The sequence below is a fragment of the Podarcis cretensis genome (genome assembly GCF_951804945.1).
Source record: "Podarcis cretensis genome assembly, chromosome: 2".
Lineage (NCBI taxonomy): Eukaryota > Metazoa > Chordata > Lepidosauria > Squamata > Lacertidae > Podarcis > Podarcis cretensis.
The window spans coordinates 23,174,005-23,194,245 of NC_137171.1; the positions used below are offsets into that span (position 1 = coordinate 23,174,005).

Genomic DNA, 20,241 nt, shown 5'->3' on the forward strand with positions numbered 1-20,241 from the left:
AATAGCATTTTTCCGTTTTGGACCCCTTGAAAAAGTCTGCCAGCACTTTCAGTGTATTTTCACTCAGTTTTAAACTGTCCTGTAGTGACCACAAATATGTAATATATGTTTTGTTATAAATAAGGCCACCGATAATCGTGGTCTGCCTTTTGCTGGGAATCTCAAGTGGGCATCTGTGAGAACAGGCTGCTGGACTAGATAACTAACTGGCCTGATTCTGTAGGACTTTTATATGATACTGTGTTCTTATGGTCCAGTAGCTCTCAAAACTAGTTTTATTAACCTTGTAAACAATGGTTAAAAAAACAGTTTTTGCAGTTGACAAATGGACATCATGTGATAATGTTCTTTCTTGGCAGAACGGGATGGTAACTAAAGATCTGACGAGGCTGAAAACACTTCTTGTTGAAATAGAGGTAAGACTATGTATGATACTGGAATAAATAAATATATTTCCTTTACAGAAGTTTGGACTTTATGCACTGAGTTTTATTAGCATAGTTTAACCAGCTTCACCCCACACCCTCTTTTACAGCCTTCTACATGGTTGTTGATTTTCTTTATCCCTTTATATTTGTTTTCTGCTAAAAAAGACAGACCCAAGAAAGCTGAGAAATTGCTTTTTTGTGGTTTGTAATGTGATGGAGAACATTTTGCTTCTTCATCTGTAGTAAATGATTCCTTTGTCTAATATTAATCACCCACTGTTAGCCTATCTTTAGCCAGGGTCGGTCCCAAGATTCTGTAGGCCCTTGGACAACAGTGTATCAGCACCAAGCTTTTGGTGTCTTGTTTGGCACTGCCCCTGCTCCGAAAACATCCTTCTTCCCTCTTTAGGCCACCCCTTCGTCTTCTAACCGAGGTTCCTCTCATTCAAGTAAAACTCTTCAGAGCTTTTATATCCCCCCACCACACATGATGCTTTCCAACTGGGCCAGTTACCACAATAATCAGGTGTAGGGTCATCAGATGTAGAGAAGTAGTCTGATGGATTTTGCATTTGTGAAAGAGCCTTGGAGGCCCATTTCCCACATTCACTTTTGTTAAAGCCAGAGGTGATTTTTTTAAATCATTCCAACTGCTGCATGGTGAATATTTCTAATGAATGTAACCCTTGGTGGTGACAACTGCTACTATGTCAGGAAACCTGTTCTTCTCACACTTTTAACTTGGCATGGTAAGTCTCCAAGGAGGGGGTGCATATTGTAAGAAATGTGTGCCACATGAAACATGACATCAAATTAGCTTGTAATGACTGTACTTCATCAAAATAAACATGGAAATTGGATCTATTTTTACATATGCTGCACAGTCTACCTACCCAAGGGAAGCTGTAAAAATGAATATTAAGTGTATAAGGGACTGATTCAGCCAACATTAAGCAAATTTAAACTCAATTGATTCCAATGGGGAAAAAATAAGTTCTTATGTTTTCCTATGGCAAATGTTTTGCAACATGCCAAACAAAAAAAATCACACAAAGACCTAACCTTAAAAGATCTTTCTTAGTTGCTGCATTTTGCTTGAGAATAAACAGCCTGATTCCTAAACTTAGCTATTTTAAAATGGACCACTTCTCACTTGCATCCCCAGGGAGATTTTAAAAGGCTTCCAAGGTAAACTCAGAATTTTTCTATTTAGACAACGAAATGTGTCTCACACTCGTCTGCTTTTCCATCTCTGTTGAGACAATTCCCTCTATCTCTTACCACCTCCGTCATTTTCCCAAGGTTTTAGGGGAGTGAGAGACCAAAGAAGCAGATTTCTTTGCCTGTTTGTCCAAGCACTCCTTCCCACCAAAGATTATTTGGGTTAAAAGCAAATGATCATGATGTGCTCCAGACTTAAACAGTCCACACAAACTGGGCAAGGTCAACAGGTGGCGGAAAGCAGCGCTGAGGACGGGCGGTGACTGTTATCACTGTAGCAAAGGATAAAGCATCAAGTTGCAGGATCAGTGGCTGCTCTGATAAAACCAGCCCTCTGAAATGCATCACAGCAGTGAGTGTATGTAAGCACATGTGTGCTGCTACAGCTGCCGCTGCTGGTTATGGCTGCCTCCCTATCCAACCATCTAAGAGTGCTAAGTAAAATGAACCGGGTTGATGGTGGAATCAGTGGTGGGTCCTTTTGATCCCCCGGGCACTTGGACCACCCTTACTGATCTCTGACACTAGTCCTGACTTTAGAAAGAATTAGGTTTCAAACTTACACTAGTAGCACAAATAATTAACAGAATGAGCAGGTTTGGGAGCAATCCTAAAATATAGCTTAGTGTTAACATGACAGTGCTCCCTCACCTCTCAGCCATGAGGAGCTAACCAGAGTTTCCAGTTATGTCTGAATTTAAGGAAGCACTGGTTACTTTAAATTATGGTTAGTGAATGAGCCAGGATTATAAACCTGGCCTGAACAAAACATGGTTTGAATCATAGTCTTGAAGCAGCAGGCTTAACATTTATTACCTTTATAAACCTAAATTTATATTTGTTCCCTCAAACAGTAAAACTGAAGTATATTTGATGTTTACATTTTTATAGTTAGTACTCAGAATGACACAGGCTTGCCGATCAGAAGGTCGGCGGTTCAAATCCCTGTGATGGGGTGAGCTCCCGTTGTTCAGTCCCAGCTCCTGCCCACCTAGCAGTTCGAAAGCACGTCAAAGTGCAAGTAGGGAAGGTAAACGGCGTTTCCGTGCGCTGCTCTGTTTCACCAGAAGCAGCTTAGTCATGCTGGCCACTTGAACCGGAAGCTGTACTCCTTCTCCCTTGGCCAGTAAAGCAAGATGAGCGCCGCAACCCCAGAGTTGTCCGCGACTGGACCTAATGGTCAGGGGTTCCTTTACCTTTACGTTACTCAAAATGATACTTGAAATTAATTTTGATTTCTTTATTGATTGACTTAATGTGCTCAGCATTTTTTTTTCTTTTTATGATTTCAGGCAGCAGTTGGTAAAGTGCCCTCAGTATACCATGTAGAAGAATTGGAGGAAGGTAAATAAAAATAGCTTTTGAAACTACCGAATGAGGGATTGCAATTGTCTGTCAATTGATGGCTAAACTGTGGCTATCTCACAATTTGGGATCAATTATTATAAAAGACTAGGAAGTGGCCTCTGATGTGATTTTTTAAACTAAGCATGAGGTTGTAATCAAGAGGCCCTGGATTGTAATAGGTTGGATCCAGAGATCCTCCCACCAAATGGGAAAGGCAGATGCTGACTTCCCTGCTCAGTTCTCTCCCTGCTCAGTTCTCTCCCTGTAAGGGAGAGCCCCCAGAAAATGCTCCAAGGGCACTGCTATGTGGGTGGACTGTGAGATGGGAGGGTGGGGGCTATGGAGAAGGGGGAGGTCACCAAAAATCAAGTAGTGACAACTGATTTTCTATCGTCTCCCCATTAGCCCTGAGACCCCATGTTGTATCCCGCCCCATTCAGCATTGTCCCTGAATCCTCAGCAAAGCATTTTGACAGAGTTTTCAGTGATAGCGGGGGAAAGTGGTAGCAGCAAAGTCAGAGATTCTCCTCCAGAAGGGGAGAGATGGAAAGTGATCCAGCACAAGGACTCCTGTTAATAGAAGCTCCCTCTGACCCACCTGCCACTAGATTCCACATTTCATATGTTTCTGCTGTTGAACAAGGGGCCGTTGGCTTTTCCTGCTTGCAAAAGAATGTAATTACAGCGGTACCTCTGGTTACGTACTTAATTCGTTCCGGAGGTCTGTTCTTAACCTGAAACTGTTCTTAACCTGAAGCACCACTTTAGCTAATGGGGCCTCCTGCTGCCGCCGCTCCGCCAGAGCACGATTTCTGTTCTCATCCTGAAGCAAAGTTCTTAACCTAAAGCACGATTTCTGGGTTAGTGGAGTCTGTAAAATGAAGCATATCTAACCTGAAGCATATGTAACCCGAGGTACCACTGTATATGAATTGCACTAGGCTGCCTGTCGTTTGGCTCAGCACAAAATCGGTTATGAGACTGATACCTTAATAGCCCAAGTGTGTTTCCAGACACAACCAGAAAAATAACGTAGATATTGTATTTATGTGACAGGATCTCAGGATGGCTGGCAATTTCGACCCCCGCCCAGGGGAGTCACAAGTAGTGAGGAGTACACACTATGCAGAAGGTAAAGTGATACTTGTTTCAACATCTCTCAGTATTTATCAGCATAGTTAAAAGATATCAAAACTAGAGAAACATATAGAACAGAAACACACGGTTAAAAGGGTGACACCTACTGTAACTTCGTCATTACTATTTCCATTACTATTTTGGCAGTATATCTAAGATGATTTGACAGGTAATTAATATTTTATATGATTTATAGGAGAAATTGTTTTCATTTTGACATTTTCAAAACAACTGAATAGACAATGCTACTCCCTTTCAATACTTTATTGGTAAATTGTTTAAAAGGGCTTTTAATTGGTCAGCCCAAATGTTTGAATGCAAGGGCTAAGCAATCAGCAGCATTGCAGTGCCACCTAGAGACATAGGGTGTGACCCCAATGGGGCTGCTCCAAAATAAATGGTTTATAAAATGTGCATCCAGATGGTAGGCAATGATAAAGAAATTCCTATGTTGAGAAACATAGGACGCTGGTGGCGCTGTGTGTTAAACCACAGAGCCTAGGACTTGCCAATCAGAAGGTTGGTGGTTCGAATCCCCACGACGGGGTGAGCTCCCGTTGCTTGGTCCCTGCTCCTGCCAACCTAGTAGTTTGAAAGCACATCAAAGTGCAAGTAGATAAATAGGTACCGCTCCGGTGGGAAGGTAAACGGCGTTTCCGTGTGCTGCTCTGGTTCGCCAGAAGCGGCTTAGTCATGCTGGCCACATGACCTGGAAGCTGTATGCCACGACTTGACCTAATGGTCAGGGGTCCCTTTACCTTTACTTTATGTTGAGAAAAGTAGTCACGTAAAAAATGCAGAGAAACCCATTGGTAGTGAGTGGCAAGGATGTAAATGTTTGATTTGTGCCTTGCCAGATGTTTCTGTTGTACTAACATGAACCTGAAGTAAACAGAAAGGACCACTTGGTGTCACTATCATTCAAGAAAACAGGAGAGATAATGTACTGAGATATACATCCTTTAAAGAAATACCTATTGTGCTACTTGATTAGCAAATCTACTCAGAATGTTCTTTGAATAGTGATGTTGCATAGTTCTTTGCAATTTGTCGGAGAGCTGATGCAAGAAATGATTTTGTTCAACATGCTTACCTGTTATCTGGCTCCTTTAGAACTCCCCTTAAGTGTCCAGATGCCTTTTTAAAGTATGCCTATTGGTTTGGGCATGCCTTCATTTGCTTTAACCAGCAGGCCCTTATGCTATGCCAGAAATTACTTTTTTGTGTTTTTTATAATATTTTTTATTTGGTTTTACAAATATAAATGTATAACAATCCAAATTACATATCCATATTTTGAGATTTCTCCAAATCTCTGGATTTCCCACCTTCCCCTCCATGGGTCAGATTGTTGTTGTTGTTGTTTAGTCGTTTAGTCGTGTCCGACTCTTCGTGACCCCATGGACCAGAGCACGCCAGGCACCCCTGTCTTCGGGTCAGATTGTAACCCTCTCAACTGCATATTATTTCATATTTTTATATCTTTCCATATTGTCCATGATATTCTCTACATTACAAGTGTTATTAAAATCCTGCTAACTCTGGCTCCCTCGGCCTGTAAAGCAAGATGAGCGCTGCAACCCCAGCATCATCCACGACTGGACTTTTTGTCAGGGGTCCCTTTACCTTTAATGTTTTCATATGCTTACTGTGGTCTCCTAGATAGATTATACATTTCCCACATTCTTTGTTGAAGTTTTGTTCTTCTTGTTTTCTGAGCCTTCCAGTCAGTTTTGCCATATCGGCATAGTCCCAACAGCTTGGTTTGCCATTTCTCTCTGGTAGGGACTTTGTCTTCTTTCCATCTCTGGGCTAGTAGCATCTGTGGGGCTGTTGTTGCATACATGAAAAGTCTTTTCTCTTCATTTGGGATGTTGGCAACTATAATTCCTAGTAAAACAGCTTCTGGTTTGTTTTTTTTAACATTTTTTTCAATTCATTATATATCATTTCCCAAAATGCTTTTATAACTTTACATGTCCACCACATGTACTTTTACATTTCCAGCATGTATTTGTACTTGTCTTAAACATTCTTGCTAACTTACTAAGAGTCAAATACCACCAGTACATCATTTTCATATAATTTTTTCAGTGTACAACATGCCAAGAATTTCAAATCAGTTTTCCATAACCTTTCCCAATCTGAAAGCTGAATATTATGCCCCAGATCCCTTGCCCAGTGTATCATTACAGATTTAACCTGTTCATCTTTTGTATACCATTCCAAAAGCAGTCTATACATTTTAGACAGTAATTACTTTTGAATGTCCCTCTGTTTCGAAAGCCACGAAACGTTGGTGGCAGATGCTGTTCAAGGAACCTTGGCTCAGACCCTTCTTGGGTACATGGAACTAGTTACGAATGGGAAAAACAAACAAAAAAACAACCTTTTATTTTAAATTTTAAGGGTTGATTGTCCTTTTATTTTGTGTAGGTTTTTAGAGCAAGGAATCTGCAGGTATGGTGCACAGTGTACTTCAGCACATTCCCAGGAAGAGCTAACAGAATGGCAGAAGCGATACGCATCCCGCTTGATAAGGTTGAAACAGCAGAAGGAAAACAAGCAATGTTTAGGCAGTTACATGGAATCCCTGATCGAGAAATGGATGAACTCATTATCTCCTGAGAAAGTGGTAAGCGGGCGGGACAAAGGTTATTTTGTAAAGCGTTTATAAAACCCTCAACATAAAAACAATATAATTAAAACAAAAATACTACATAAAACCAGTAAAAAAGTAGTACAGGTGACAACCGTTTTGCACACGTCCAGTTGATGTGCAACTGCTGACACATGCATCATTTTCGGCCATGGAAGGGGATGGGGATAGAATGGACTTACGTGTGACCACTGACGTGTGCTATTACCCAGAATGCAACCCCCACGCAAACGGGGAGTTGCCTGTGTCAGAGTGTATGAAAAGAGTGACTCAACTCACCATGGTGGCAGATGATTTTATCCCCAAAGTGATGGGCAAGCTTGTTACTGGCAGCTCTCAAACGAATAGAAGAGCCTGATTTTGGCGCTCTCTACTAGACCTGCTTGGTTAATTAATTCACTCGCCCAGTACCAATCAAAAATATGTAACTATTTTTCTGTTAATTAAAAAACAATACCAAGTGATCCTCATTTCTGCAATTAAGAAGAGTTTATGGCTGCAATCCTATGCCTACTTCAGGGTAAGCTGGAGGAAGTTCCTGCTGTCTTTGTGGTTTGTTTCAAATTCATGGTGATGAGGACTGAGTTCTTCCTCAGTGTGTATGTGTGTTTAAATATAAACAAAGCAATAGGTATTGCAATTTATGACTTGACTTCAACTTTTGGTTAAAATGGTCATTCACAGGTGGGCCATTCCTTTTGTGGAATGGTCTTTAATTAAAGAGTTATTTTTCAACCCTAGTGTTGTTACCTTATGTGATGCCTTTTCCTTTCTTTAGCTTAGTGAGTGCCTAGATGGCGTGAGAGTTGAACATAGCCCTGAACTGTCAGTTACTGTCACCACCAAAAAATCACAACAGATGTGGACGTTTGCTCTGACATGTAAGGTAGGATCTTTTTTTTTTGTACTTTGAAAGTATCGCTTGCCCTTAATAAGTTTGCATTTAAAAATTTCAGCACCTTCTCTTGTTGTAATGCACACACTCACATGGAGGGGGGGTATGCCATGTTAATGAAGAATCTGCACATTATGTACGTAAGTATGCAGATTCCTGCCAACCCAGCAGTTCGAAAGCACGTCAAAGTGCAAGTAGATAAATAGGTACCACTCCAGCGGGAAGGCAAACGGCGTTTCGGTGTGCTGCTCTGGTTTGCCAGAAGCGGCTTAGTCATGCTAGCCGCATGACCCGGAAGCTGTCTGCGGACAAATGCAGGCTCCTTCGGCCAATAAAGCGAGATGAGCGCTGCAACCCCAGTCGGTCATGACTGGACCTAATGGTCAGGGGTCCCTTTACCTTTACTTTAAGTATGCAAATATGCAACTATGTATATACTGGGGATAACATTATCTGTTCTGGTTGCAAAATGTGCTGATCCCACCTTTTCCTCAGCCTTAACATTTATCATTTTGTTGTTTCTGCCACTGAGTCAGATAGGCCGGGAAAGGAAAGTTAGGTTTTGTGGAGTAGTGGAACTTTGTCGAAATTGTAGGAACAAAGCAGAGATGAGGGTTGAGAGCTGGTTCAATGCAGGGTGAGTCTGAGTTCAAGCCTCACATTAGCAATGAACTGAGAAGGTAGTCTTGGACAAACTTGTTTCTTAGTCTCTGTTCCACATTTCTAATGTAGAGATCATTATTATTATAGTGGCCCATGGCCATTAGTGTTTACAAGGCTTAGGATTAGTGTTACAAGGCTTACTTACACGGTGTCTCCACCTTCATCGTTTTGCCCGGACACTGAGGTCCAGCACTTAGGGCCTTCTGGCGGTTCCCTCGCTGCGAGAAGCCAAGTTACAGGGAACCAGGCAGAGGGCCTTCTCGGTAGTGGCACCCGCCCTGTGGAACGCCCTCCCATCAGATGTCAAAGAAATAAACAACTACCAAACTTTTAGAAGGCATCTAAAGGCAGCCCTGTTTAGGGAAGCTTTTAATGTTTAATAGCTTATTGTATTTTAGTGTTTTGTTGGAAGCCGCCCAGAGTGGCTATGGGAACCCAGCCAGATGGGCAGGGTATAAATAATAAATTATTATTATTATTATTATTATTATTATTATTATTATTGACTATTGTATGTCAAGCACTTAAGAACAGTAGAAAATGCTATACAAATGGGATGTATTATTAAAGGCAGTCGTTCTAAGCATTTATCTCCCACCCCAGTTAATAAATAAAAAGTATCCAAACTTTAGTTCTTTGGGTCTTTAATTCCTGTTTTGTTTTGTTTTTAAAAAAGAAAAGTTTTTTTTTTTCCTAATTGGCAGAAGTGAGAGCTGGTGTGGCAAAATGTTTAGAGCGTTGGATCTGGGAGATCAGGGTTCAAATCCACAGTCCGCCTTGAAGCTCATTGGGTGCCCTTGGGCTGGTCACAATCTCTTAGCCTAACCTATTTCACAGGGCTGTTGTGAAGATGAAACGGGGTGAAGGAGAGCCACGTACACCACCTTGATATTCCTTGGAAGATAGAGGTGGCATATAAGTTTGATAGATAGATAGATAGATAGATAGATAGATATTAAAAAGTGACGACAAGGGTTTGGGATGCCACATTCTGACCTTTGTCTTATCAAAGTTCATCCAATCTTCATACTTAAAAAAAGCGCGCACACACCAGTTATTTATACGCTTTTGTTGTTCTCCTATAGCCTGCAAGAATGCTGTATCGGGTGGCATTGCTTTATGATGCGCATCGTCCTCATTTCAGTATCACAGCAATATCTGCAGGAGATAGCACTACCCAGGTATCGCAAGCAGTCCCAGAAAACTGCCAGGAATGGATTGGAGGAAAGATGGCCCAGAATGGAATAGATCACTCGGTGTACAAAATCAGCATAGCCTTTAGCACAGAAATCTTTGGGACGTTTCGCCAAACTGTGGTATTTGATTTTGGAACCGAACCAGTTTTGATGCAACGAGTGATGATTGATGCTGCTTCAACAGAAGGTATTGTTTGCATGGTTTTGTTAACAAACTCATTTGTTGTTAAGTTTGCTACATATTTTTTGTTGTTGTAAATTGCCTGGATGATATATGTGGCTGTAGTATTGTTGCACTCACATTCCTAACTCTGAAAAGTCTCAGAACTTTCCTTCTCTACATATGTAGCTCTCTCTTTTAACCAAAGCTGTGATCTTGCTGTAATCTTCTCTTTCAGATGCCTGTTATATTTTACCATATCATTAGGGCAGAGAAATAAAAACACTTTCCTTTTAGCTGTCTCTAATGTGTAGAGAACTATATAGTGGGATTGAAATAATGATCTTTAGGTTATGTGTTTAAGCCATTAAAAGTGTATGTGTGTCTTGTCAAAATAGCACTAAAAACAGAGTACAAAGCACAGAAAAAAATGAGAACTTATTGAACTAAAACTTAAAAATAATACAAAAGCCATAGCCAGATAAATAATAAATACTAATAATATATTTTATTCATATCCTGCCCTCCCCAGCCGAAGCTGGGCTCGGGACGGCTAACAACACTAAAATAGTGCAACATTTTAAAAACATTATAAAAATTAATTAAAATCAAATTGATGGCAACCATTAGCTAAAGTTCTGTAAAGATTGCCAAAGGAGGGAGTCAGGCTGCGCCCTGACCAAAGGCCTGGTGGAACAGCTCTGTCTTGCAGGCCCTGCGAAAAGATGTCAAGTCCCGCAGGGCCCTAGTCTCTTGTGGCAGAGCGTTCCACCAGATTGGAGCCGCAGCTGAAAAAGCTCTGGCTCTAGTTGAGGCCAGCCTAACCTCTCTGTGGCCTGGGACCTTCAGGATGTTTTTATTTGAAGACCGTAAGTTCCTCTGTGGGACATACCAGGAGAGGCGGTCCCGTAGGTACGAGGGTCCTAGGCCGTATAGGGCTTTGAAGGTTAAAACCAGCACCTTAAACCTGATCCTGTACTCCACCGGGAGCCAGTGCAGCTGGTTATAGCACCGGGTGAATGTGATTTCGCAGTGAGGACCCCATAAGGAGCAGTAGCTAAAAACACTGAGCACTGTACAGTGAGCTAGAGGGAAATGCCTTTTAAGAATACTAAAGCTTTTATCAGCTTCCTAAATGACAGTAAGGAACTCAGTGGAGCTCCTAAGTTGACAAGCAGAGGTTCACACTGTAAGAAAGAGCCAGGCAATTTTCTTGAGAAAACACTTTCAGGCAGATGTGGCCTTCAGCCATGTCAGAGAAAAAACAACCACAGGGCAAAACAGCACACGCCAACTTTATTGTAATGTCAGCAATAAATACCCTCAAATTAATTATAAAACAAAACCACATCATATAACCATCAGCAGTCAGTAACATCAGTGTTAGTAACTGGTCAGACCTGAATACCTGGCAGAGTACAACAGTAACAACAAAGTATTTAGCAGTTTTCCTGAACGTCCATAGGGGTTATGCATAGCAGACTTCTTTGGAGATAAGAGTTCCACAAGTGTGCTTGTCATCATGGAAAAGGTCCTGGTATGTGGGCCAAAGTACGTGTTACAGTAGAGCCTCATGTAATGTTAGCCTAACAGCTGTTAACCCACTGTAAAATGTATTTAGAAAGCATTTTTTTAATGTAGAGAAGAGGTGTGTTTAAATTTGTATCCATCTGCTGCATTTAACACTGCTGTTTTTAACACTGATTGGGAGCCGCCCAGAGTGGCTGGGGAAACTCAGCCAGATGGGCGGGGTATAAATAATAAATTATTATTATTATTATTATTATTATTATTATTATTTACCCAGAAAGTCCCCCAACCCTTTGGTTTTTCATACCTGTCTGATTAACATGGGCCTGAGATGCAGGTAAAAGTGGCAGGAGGGAGGAAAGCTTCAAGGAAAAAACTGATGGGGAGCAGAAAGGCTGTGGCCCCTCACTGTTTCTCCATGTCAAATCACTTTTCCTCAAGTATTACTATGACTTCTTCCTCCTTCATCATTCCACCTCCATCATCATTATCAACTCTTGGCTGTTTAAAATAAAATTTGTAATAGTAAAATGATCACTGGGCTATCATAAAAAATGCCTGCACATTAGTTTGGCCCTCCTTCATCATTAGTCTGGTAGAAGATAAGGAAGGCACATACAATAAGGCCTTTCTGGATTATCTTAAGCCACGGAGTGAGACAGTTTATACAAGAACCTGCATTTTCTGGTATGTAGATGCAAAGCACTTTGAGCTTTATGCTACTTAAAGGTTTAGTCTTGAACCTTTAAGAAAAAGGTTGGATTGCTGCAGTATCTTTCTTGGACTGCTAAGAAAAAAATGTAGCTAATAAAATACATTCTGAGTTTTTTTTGACAGAAATCTATATAACATTGGTGATCTTTCAAAGCATATTTCAATCATAGATGTCCTTTGACTTCAATGACATTTGACTTATGCCTTGAACACACTTATCTTGCTACATGTTTAGAAAGGGATTAAAAGTATAAGGATGTTTAAAAACCCATAAGTTTATCCATGTAACCCAAAAAGTATTGATTATTTTGGAATGTGTGTTAGCAAGTAGTATCTTTTGCAGGTGAAATGGAGGCAATGGACAAAACAGAAGGCTCAGATCTCAGCTAGTCACTAATTGTGCAAAAAATAGCAAAAAATAGAGAAGTCATTATTAGTTTCACATGCCACGTTACGGCTGAACTGCATGTTGCCATGACTATAGCGTTCTTCGTATAATATGGGTCTGTGTGCGCCTCGGTTGCAAATGGCAAAGCAAGGTTTCATATTCTTCCTTAGAAAGGATGTCAACAATTTTTCATGTGTATAGGAAAAAGTAAAAAGTGAGTGGGGACTGAATTTGTTTGATTTATGAGGAAAGATGAAAAGAAGTATCTGTCTGCTGCTTAGTAAAAAAAACTACCAGTAAAGGTGGGGGAGTATGTTATTGACAGAGATCTAAAAAAACAAATACCAGGCAAGAGATGCAGGCAGAAAAAAAAATTATCTAGTGTGAACAGTGATATAGATCTAGCAAAAGAAAGACTGACAGGATCAAATGCTAGGATCATTGTGCCAGTGTAGTTCTCTCAGTCAAGGTGCTGTACTGCTGCAACAGTTCCAGATAGTGGTGTGCTGTACAAGGTCTTGCATGAATCATGTGTGGACAAAGGAATTGCATGGCAAGAGCAGAATGAAGCAATGACAACACTAGTTGCAGTTCTTTTCATGTTAACTGGATTAGGCACATTCTTCTCCCTTTTTTGCGTACATGCACTTAGCATTTACTAACTCAAATCTATGTTAATATCATAGCTTATTGTCTAGATTCCCAGCCTTTCTCAACCTGTGGGTCCCCAGATGTTGTTGAACTACAACTCCCATCACCCCTAGCTAGCAAGGGCAGAGCTCAGGGATGATGGGAGTTGTAGTCCAACAATATCTGGGGACTCACAGGTTGAGAACCGCTGGTAGACATTGCCCCACAGGACACAGATGCATAAGTGGTGGCAGGGTGTCACACGCACATGGATCCCATCCACAAACCTCGCTCTTATCAGTGACTGTAGACTAGGAAAAGAAAGGTAGATGAAGAATGCTGACTATTTTGGACTGATGAAGCTACAACCCTTTGCAGGCACCCTAGGATTGGCCTATGCATTTTCAGAAGTAGGATCTCATTGAAGCTGATGACATTTCTTGTTGGAACCGGACCCATTTTTGTTTGTGACATTTGAAAACAACCAAGTGTTTAAAATCAATCAGTTTTAATCATGAATGTTTGGTAGTGTGTTACACTGCAATTCTAACTCAACCAGAGTAAGCCCCAGTGAATTTGGTAGGAGTTCTGAGTAGACATTGTTAGGATTGCACTGCTAGCCTTCTTTGCTTGGGAACATTTTCTTCTCCTTATAAATTTCTTTATAGGTAACCATATTGCCTTTCTTAGAGCTCCAGCAGCTCAATTTTTAGAGGATCATGCTGATCCCAGATATATTTAAATAACGAGTGTTTATGTTACAGAGTGGCTCAGAGATTTCTAACCTTCTTTCTCTGATGCATATTTCAAAGACGTTGGGATGCTGCAGCAAATGTTTTCCAGATATGGGAGCTGTTTGCTTGGAACTGATATTAAATTGTTATCCTGCCTTTTTTACCTTTACTGTATATGTCTATCTTCCTGTCCATATCATACCATCTTAATTATTTTTCCCATCTCTTTTCTGCTCCAAAATATGGTAGTGTCGCCGCCTAGATAAGACCAAGATATTATGCAGAAAATCCCAGAACAAAACTCATTTTCTTAAGTTGGAGACAGATAACTGAAGAATATGTTCTTTGCATGTTGTGGATGAATGAGATCATCACTTCCTTACTGTATTTTGAATCCAGGCAACAGGAATATTTAAGTCTCCACCTCCCAAGTAGTTTGCTTAGTTGTAAATTCCAATTTGAGTTATTTGAGTTGAGTTGAAACATGAAGGGGAGGAGAAATGAACCATCAATCCTTGTTTTACAGACCTAGTCTGGTATGTTTTTCAGGATAACTTGTTAATTTTACATTCTTCCAGAGCTTCAGAGCTGGCTAGTTTCACAATGGAAATAGTTTCCTGCAGAATGCTGAAGGAAAATAAAAGCTGCACACAGTGTTCATTGTATGCTTGATTTTGTTTCAGTTTTTGAATATTGCTCTCTTTCCTCTCTGTTTAGAGCACAATGTTTTGTTCTTGCTTCCTTCATTTTTGCCATCTTATTCATGGCTTATGTACCATGAATTGTGGCATGTCAAACTACCCTTGACTTGCACTGAGGCATGGCCTTTAAAATCATTGTGATGAGCAGCACTAATTATTCAGCTAAGTGAAACCTTTGTGTATTCTGAATCTGGGTTGGCTAGAGCTGCAGGTGTTTTCTTGCTCATCCTGTTCTTTATTTATGTACAATAGATTTAAATCTCCAGCATCGCTGGAGCAAAGATGTGAAGCAAATGCCATAGTTCATGAATTGCTCTTTCTAGATTATCTGAATACTTACAGCCCAAAGCAGGAAGACTGAATACGCTGTATAGTTGTTGCAATGCAAATAACTATTCAATGTGAATTAAATTGTTTTCAGAGTGAATCACTGTGGTCTTTTAGGAAATGTTATTTGATCTTCATGTAAAAAGGTGCCTAACCAGAGCCATCATGCCAGTAAACTGTGTATGTTTGCCTTTACTGTCTTTAAACAAACAAATAAAACAAATCCTCAAACACAAAATGTAACCCACAATTTCCCCCCAAGGTTGAATCAATTTATCTTCTAAAAGTTCCCTGTCCATCTTAATTTCAGCTGGCAAGAATTCTCAATACTAGTTAAAACAGATCAAGGAGCAACAACTACAGCACAAAAGCATAGGAATATATAAAAAGACCACAAAATAGGCATATTGCAGTCTTCCTTGCCTGTGACAATGGAGTGGTATTTACTTTTTTCTTAAGGAAGGGGTAAGAGATTAACAAAGCAAAAATGGGTACATACATACAGCTTACAGACCTAAATTTTCTGCTACTCCTCTGGTGCTGGTTGAACTTTTCTGAATATCTTTACTTTTGAAAGCTCATTTTAAAGAATGTATCTTCTATATTAGTCGTATTCTCCTTTAATAAACAAAGAGCACCCACTACTATGTCTAAGATGCAAATGATGTTACCAGTGGGTACAAGCAGTTTTAATAGCTGTGAAATTTTCTTGAAGGGACAAATCATGTCACTTAGGCATCTAGCATAAATCATGTATGTTGTCTCTCTCATCTTACATGTATATGTTTTTGTGACATATTCATGAGGTGTCACAAACTTCATAATAGTACCCATTTACCCATTTATGTGAGACTAAAGTATCCAGTTATTATCTTTCTCAATTTATCCCTCTGCATCTAGATCTTGAATACCGGATGAATGCACGACAACAATTACTAACTACAGCCAAACGTTGGGATTCCACTTCTAAGACTATTGTAGAATTTGAGCCAAATGATACTACTGAATTGGATAAGAGCCTTTTGATTAGATATCAAATTCCTCTGTCTGCTGACCAGTTATTTACACAGTCTGTCTTGGATAAATCATTGACCAAGAGTAACTATCAGTCACGATTGCATGATCTCCTTTATATTGAAGAAATAGCACAATATAAAGAAGTCAGCAAGTAAGTAATGTTTCTACTAAAACTTGTCAATTGATCAATACTGCTACTTTATTTGACATTACAGATCATTGCTTTCTTACTCCTGCTAACCATTGAGTACTGCAGCTTGGGGAAATTCTCCCATAGTCAAGAGAATTGCATTTTATGATACAGCTATTGGCTGTATGATGGCTTCATATGAAAAAATATGTTTAAGATGTTTTTTGGAGGTAGGTTATCCTCATTGAGTAAACTTTTCCAACCCCCACACCTGCCACATGACTCCAAATATCTGTGCAGTGCATTGAGCTTTCTGGAAGATCAAATGGTGCCATTAAATATATATATATCATTATCTTATGAAATAAAGGTAAATGGTAAAGGACCCCTGGACACTTAAGTCCAGTCTATGGGGTGCAGTGCTCATCTCGCTTTAGGCCGAAGGAGCCGGCATTTGTCTACAGACAGCTTTCCGGGTCATGGGGCCAGCATGACTAAACAGTTTCTGGCACAATGGAACACCGTGACAGATACCAGAGCGCACGGAAACACCATTTACCTTCCCACTGCAGCTGTACCTATTTATCTACTTGCACTGGTATGTTTTCGAGTTGCTAGGTTGGCAGAAGCTGGGGCAGAGCAACAGGAGCTCATCCCGTCATTCAGATTTGAACTGCCTACCTTCCGATCGGCAAGCCCGAAAGGCTCAGTGGTTTAGACCACAGCACCACCTGTGTCCCTGTATCTTATCAAATACGACACATTAACATGGCATTTTCTTTGATTTCTTTTACATGGAAAAATGGGATTCAGAACTACAGTCACACTTCTGTCTCTCTGTGTGTGTTATAATGCATTGGACTTGCTTAGGGAACATTTTGATTAGCCTGTTCAGTCAGAATGACATACTTCCAAAGATCATTCATGAATGGGAATCTTCACATGAAGTCAATCTGGTTAATCAGTCACTTAGTATGGGCTCCAAGACGACGAGTTCTCATTCATTATGCATTTTAGTGGCTACTGGTACTATTTATGTTCCAATGCCTAAATACAATTAGGGTAAGTTGTGGGGGGAAATTCCAGTATTATTGCACAGAGCATTATGTTAGAACGATAACCTATCCAAATAAATGGAGAAAGTTTTTTTACCATCTCGCTAGCCGCATGATTAAAAATGTAACCACTGCATTCTCTCAGATGTGCTGTGCTGGAGCTTCTCCCTAATTTGCTTCACTGACTCAGTTACTGACTTGTGCTCACTGTACATTTTTTCTATCATCTAGAAAAAACATTTTATCACAGGACGCAAGCCAAATATTTTAAGGAACACAGAGGCCATTTCTTCCTCTCACTATCTGCGGATTATATCTCAGTAAAGAATAAATTATATTGAGCTTAAATTTATAGGATGAAGGGCCTCAGAATTAATTGTTCTGTTTTTTTGTTAATGTGATTTTATGAGCAGGCATGAAAGTATGCCAGTTAGGATTGCATTTCTGAGTAGTTGAACAACAGACCCTTAGGTGTTAGAGTGAAAGCAGCTACTCTAAAATTCAACCAAATGATTCAAAATATATGAGTAATACAGAATGTAGAGGATTTCTGATCAAATATTTGGGAGAGAAGCTAAGGTTTGCATCCAGTGAAGTAGTCCCATTTGTTCAAGGATTTCTGCTTATGCAACAGAACTTACTCCTTGCACCCTCCCAATCTGTTCTGGGTTTCACCCCAACTCTGGAAAATTTCTTTTCAGGAGGGTCCACAGAAAAAGGAGAGGGAGAGGAAGCTCTGTTGCCCAGAACTTCTGTCACACAGAAACTCTTGTGTGAATGGTATGACTGTTGGGTACAGTCCTCAACTGGCTTAATCTATTTATGCAGTATAGTTGGAGCCACTGATGGATACAGTATTGGAATTATTGTAAACTAACTGTGTATTTTGTTTAACAAGGTGGTGCCATTTAGTTTCAGCTCCAGTGTGCTCAGTTTCCAATATTTACTCCCTTATTTCCCTTCCCTAGTTGATCACTGTATTTAAAAATTATCTATGAAGAGGGAGCACCCGCTGTTCTGAAAATGCCAAAATTATATGTTTATAGCTTATATAGCATGCTTCATTCACTCAGGCAGACAAATCTAAGGGCTCTAAAAACAATGTATCCTCTGCTATTTTCCTGTTCTTATTTATAGCATTCCTGAGTTGTATTGTACAGTGGAACCTCAGTTTTTGAATGTAATCTGTTCCAGAATACCGTTCGACTTCTGAAACGTCTTGAAAACCGAAAACTGAAAGTGGAAGCCTCAATTCAATAGGGAAACTCAAAATGAAAGCCGTGTAGCATGTTCAGCTTCCAAAAATCATTCAAAAACCTAAGCAGTTACTTCTGGGATTTCAGCATTCGGGTTCCGAAACGTTCATTAACGGAGACGTTCAAGAAACCGAGGTTCCACTGTATTCTAAAGGACAGCTTACAGGTACATATTTGTACCTATAAGTTTTCTCCATGGGTTAATAGCAGATTTGGGTGGGGCTTTGTCTGCCGTCCAGTGTCTTGCTGCTTCTGTCCATCCCTAAACACACTTTACTCTGCCTAATATTAAGACTGGCCAGCAGTTGTTAGCTTCATCTGCCAGCCTGGTTGGCTTTTGTACCTCGGTTCTCAAACTTAATCCGTTCCGCAAGTCTGTTCCAAAACCAAAGCGTTCTGAAACCAAGGCGCACTTTCCCATAGAAAGTAATGCAAAATGGATTAATCCGTGCCAGACTTTTAAAAACAACTCCTAAAATAGCAATTTAATGTGAATTTTACTATCTAACGAAACCATTGATCCATAAAATGAAAGCAATAAACAATGTACTGCAGTCACACTATCAATCAGTAGCTGAACTGGTTCCACACAGTCACAAAAACAAGAGCCACAAAAATGCAAAATAAATAGCAAAAACAGACAGACCTCAGCGTAACACTCAAAATGGAAGTGTGGCACTCAAATTGGAAGTGTAACATTCAAAACGTAGCATGTTCGGCTTCTGAAAAAAGTTCACAAACCGGAACACTTACTTCCGGGTTTGCAGTGTTTGGGTTTCAAGTTGTTTGAGTACCAAGGCACTTGAGAACCAAGGGCCCACTGTACATGGAATGAGGGAGGCATCATTTTGTTGCACACCTCATGCATTGGAGCATCTGGGGGGGGGAGCCCTTCTCGGATATATATATGCTTTCAATCAGGAAAATAGCCTGTAGAAAAGAGTTGTGGGGAGCTATTGCCTGTCACTCTTCAGTGTCACAGCCCCTTTCAGCATTCCACACCCATTTAACATGTTTTAAAACTTCTTGGAGACCCTGAACATGGATCTTCCACTTCAGCCCTGGTTTGGCCTTCAGTTTTCCTTTTGTTTTCTCTGCTGGGTACCATTTCACCCCCAGAACTAACTGTACGCTTTCTGGTTTAGGTTCAACATAAAAGTGCAATTGCAGATTGTAGAAAACTTCATGCTCACCGGTGTTTCTGGAGGTGCAAAGTATGCCCAAAATGGACAGCTTTTTGGACGATTTAAACTCACTGAAACACTTTCTGAAGACACTTTGGCAGGACGACTGGTGATGACCAAAGTCAATGCTGTTTATTTATTGCCAGTCACTAAAGAGAAGTCAATACTGACCCAAGGAACCAAAGAAAAGGTGTATGAAGCAGCTATTGAAGAAAAAACAAAGGAGTATATATTTTTGAGAATATCCAGGGAATGCTGTGAAGAACTTAATCTTCGAGCAGATTGTGAAATGCAGGTATGTGTGATGGGAAATTTCTGATGTATTCTTTCAGCTCCATTTGCCTTTCAATACTGTAGGTATCTCAGCAACCTCAGCCATAACATACCTGACTCTGATACTAATTTATAAGCGTAACTGAGGAGCAAGTAAGTGCCTTGTCTAATTTTGCACCAGGAGTTTGTGACACAACAAAGGAATTTCATTGTTATGGTCACTCGCCATAGGGCTTATTCTATGCACTGGGGGCAGAAATATGTAGGATCCTACTCTATGATTCTTCTACTGGTACAATTAAGCATTACAGAATGGGATACAGGATCCATTTTCCTTGACTACATGTGGTGCAGTTCAGTGTAAACAGGAAGGGCACCTTTGAAAGCCATGCCTGCAGTTTCCGTGGCCAGGAATAGAGAGCAAGGCAGAACTGCCAACATGAAAGCCACGAGGGCTTGGAACACCTCTTCCAACTTCAGCTGAAAACACCTGGTTGTGGGCCCATCTGGAAAGCTGTATTATGCCTAGCCGGGATAAGATTTTGCAACCACACTGCTGGTGCCAGCCATTACGAACAGTGTTTCATCTTCTGCAG

At 40.4% G+C, this 20,241-nt stretch overlaps 1 protein-coding gene across 4 annotated transcripts in view; it reads left to right on the forward strand.

Moving 5' to 3' along the window:
* The window catches only part of HELZ (helicase with zinc finger), a 120,790-nt gene that overhangs the window by 35,637 nt on the left and 64,912 nt on the right, over nucleotides 1-20,241 (forward strand). For all 4 annotated transcript variants that reach the window (XM_079965331.1, XM_079965333.1, XM_079965332.1 and 1 more), the window contains 8 exons: nucleotides 360-416; nucleotides 2,942-2,993; nucleotides 4,053-4,128; nucleotides 6,570-6,768; nucleotides 7,571-7,678; nucleotides 9,436-9,733; nucleotides 15,631-15,898; nucleotides 19,334-19,667. In XM_079965331.1, coding sequence (XP_079821457.1) covers nucleotides 360-416; nucleotides 2,942-2,993; nucleotides 4,053-4,128; nucleotides 6,570-6,768; nucleotides 7,571-7,678; nucleotides 9,436-9,733; nucleotides 15,631-15,898; nucleotides 19,334-19,667 — 1,392 coding nt within the window. The remainder of the gene's footprint in view (nucleotides 1-359; nucleotides 417-2,941; nucleotides 2,994-4,052; nucleotides 4,129-6,569; nucleotides 6,769-7,570; nucleotides 7,679-9,435; nucleotides 9,734-15,630; nucleotides 15,899-19,333; nucleotides 19,668-20,241) is intronic.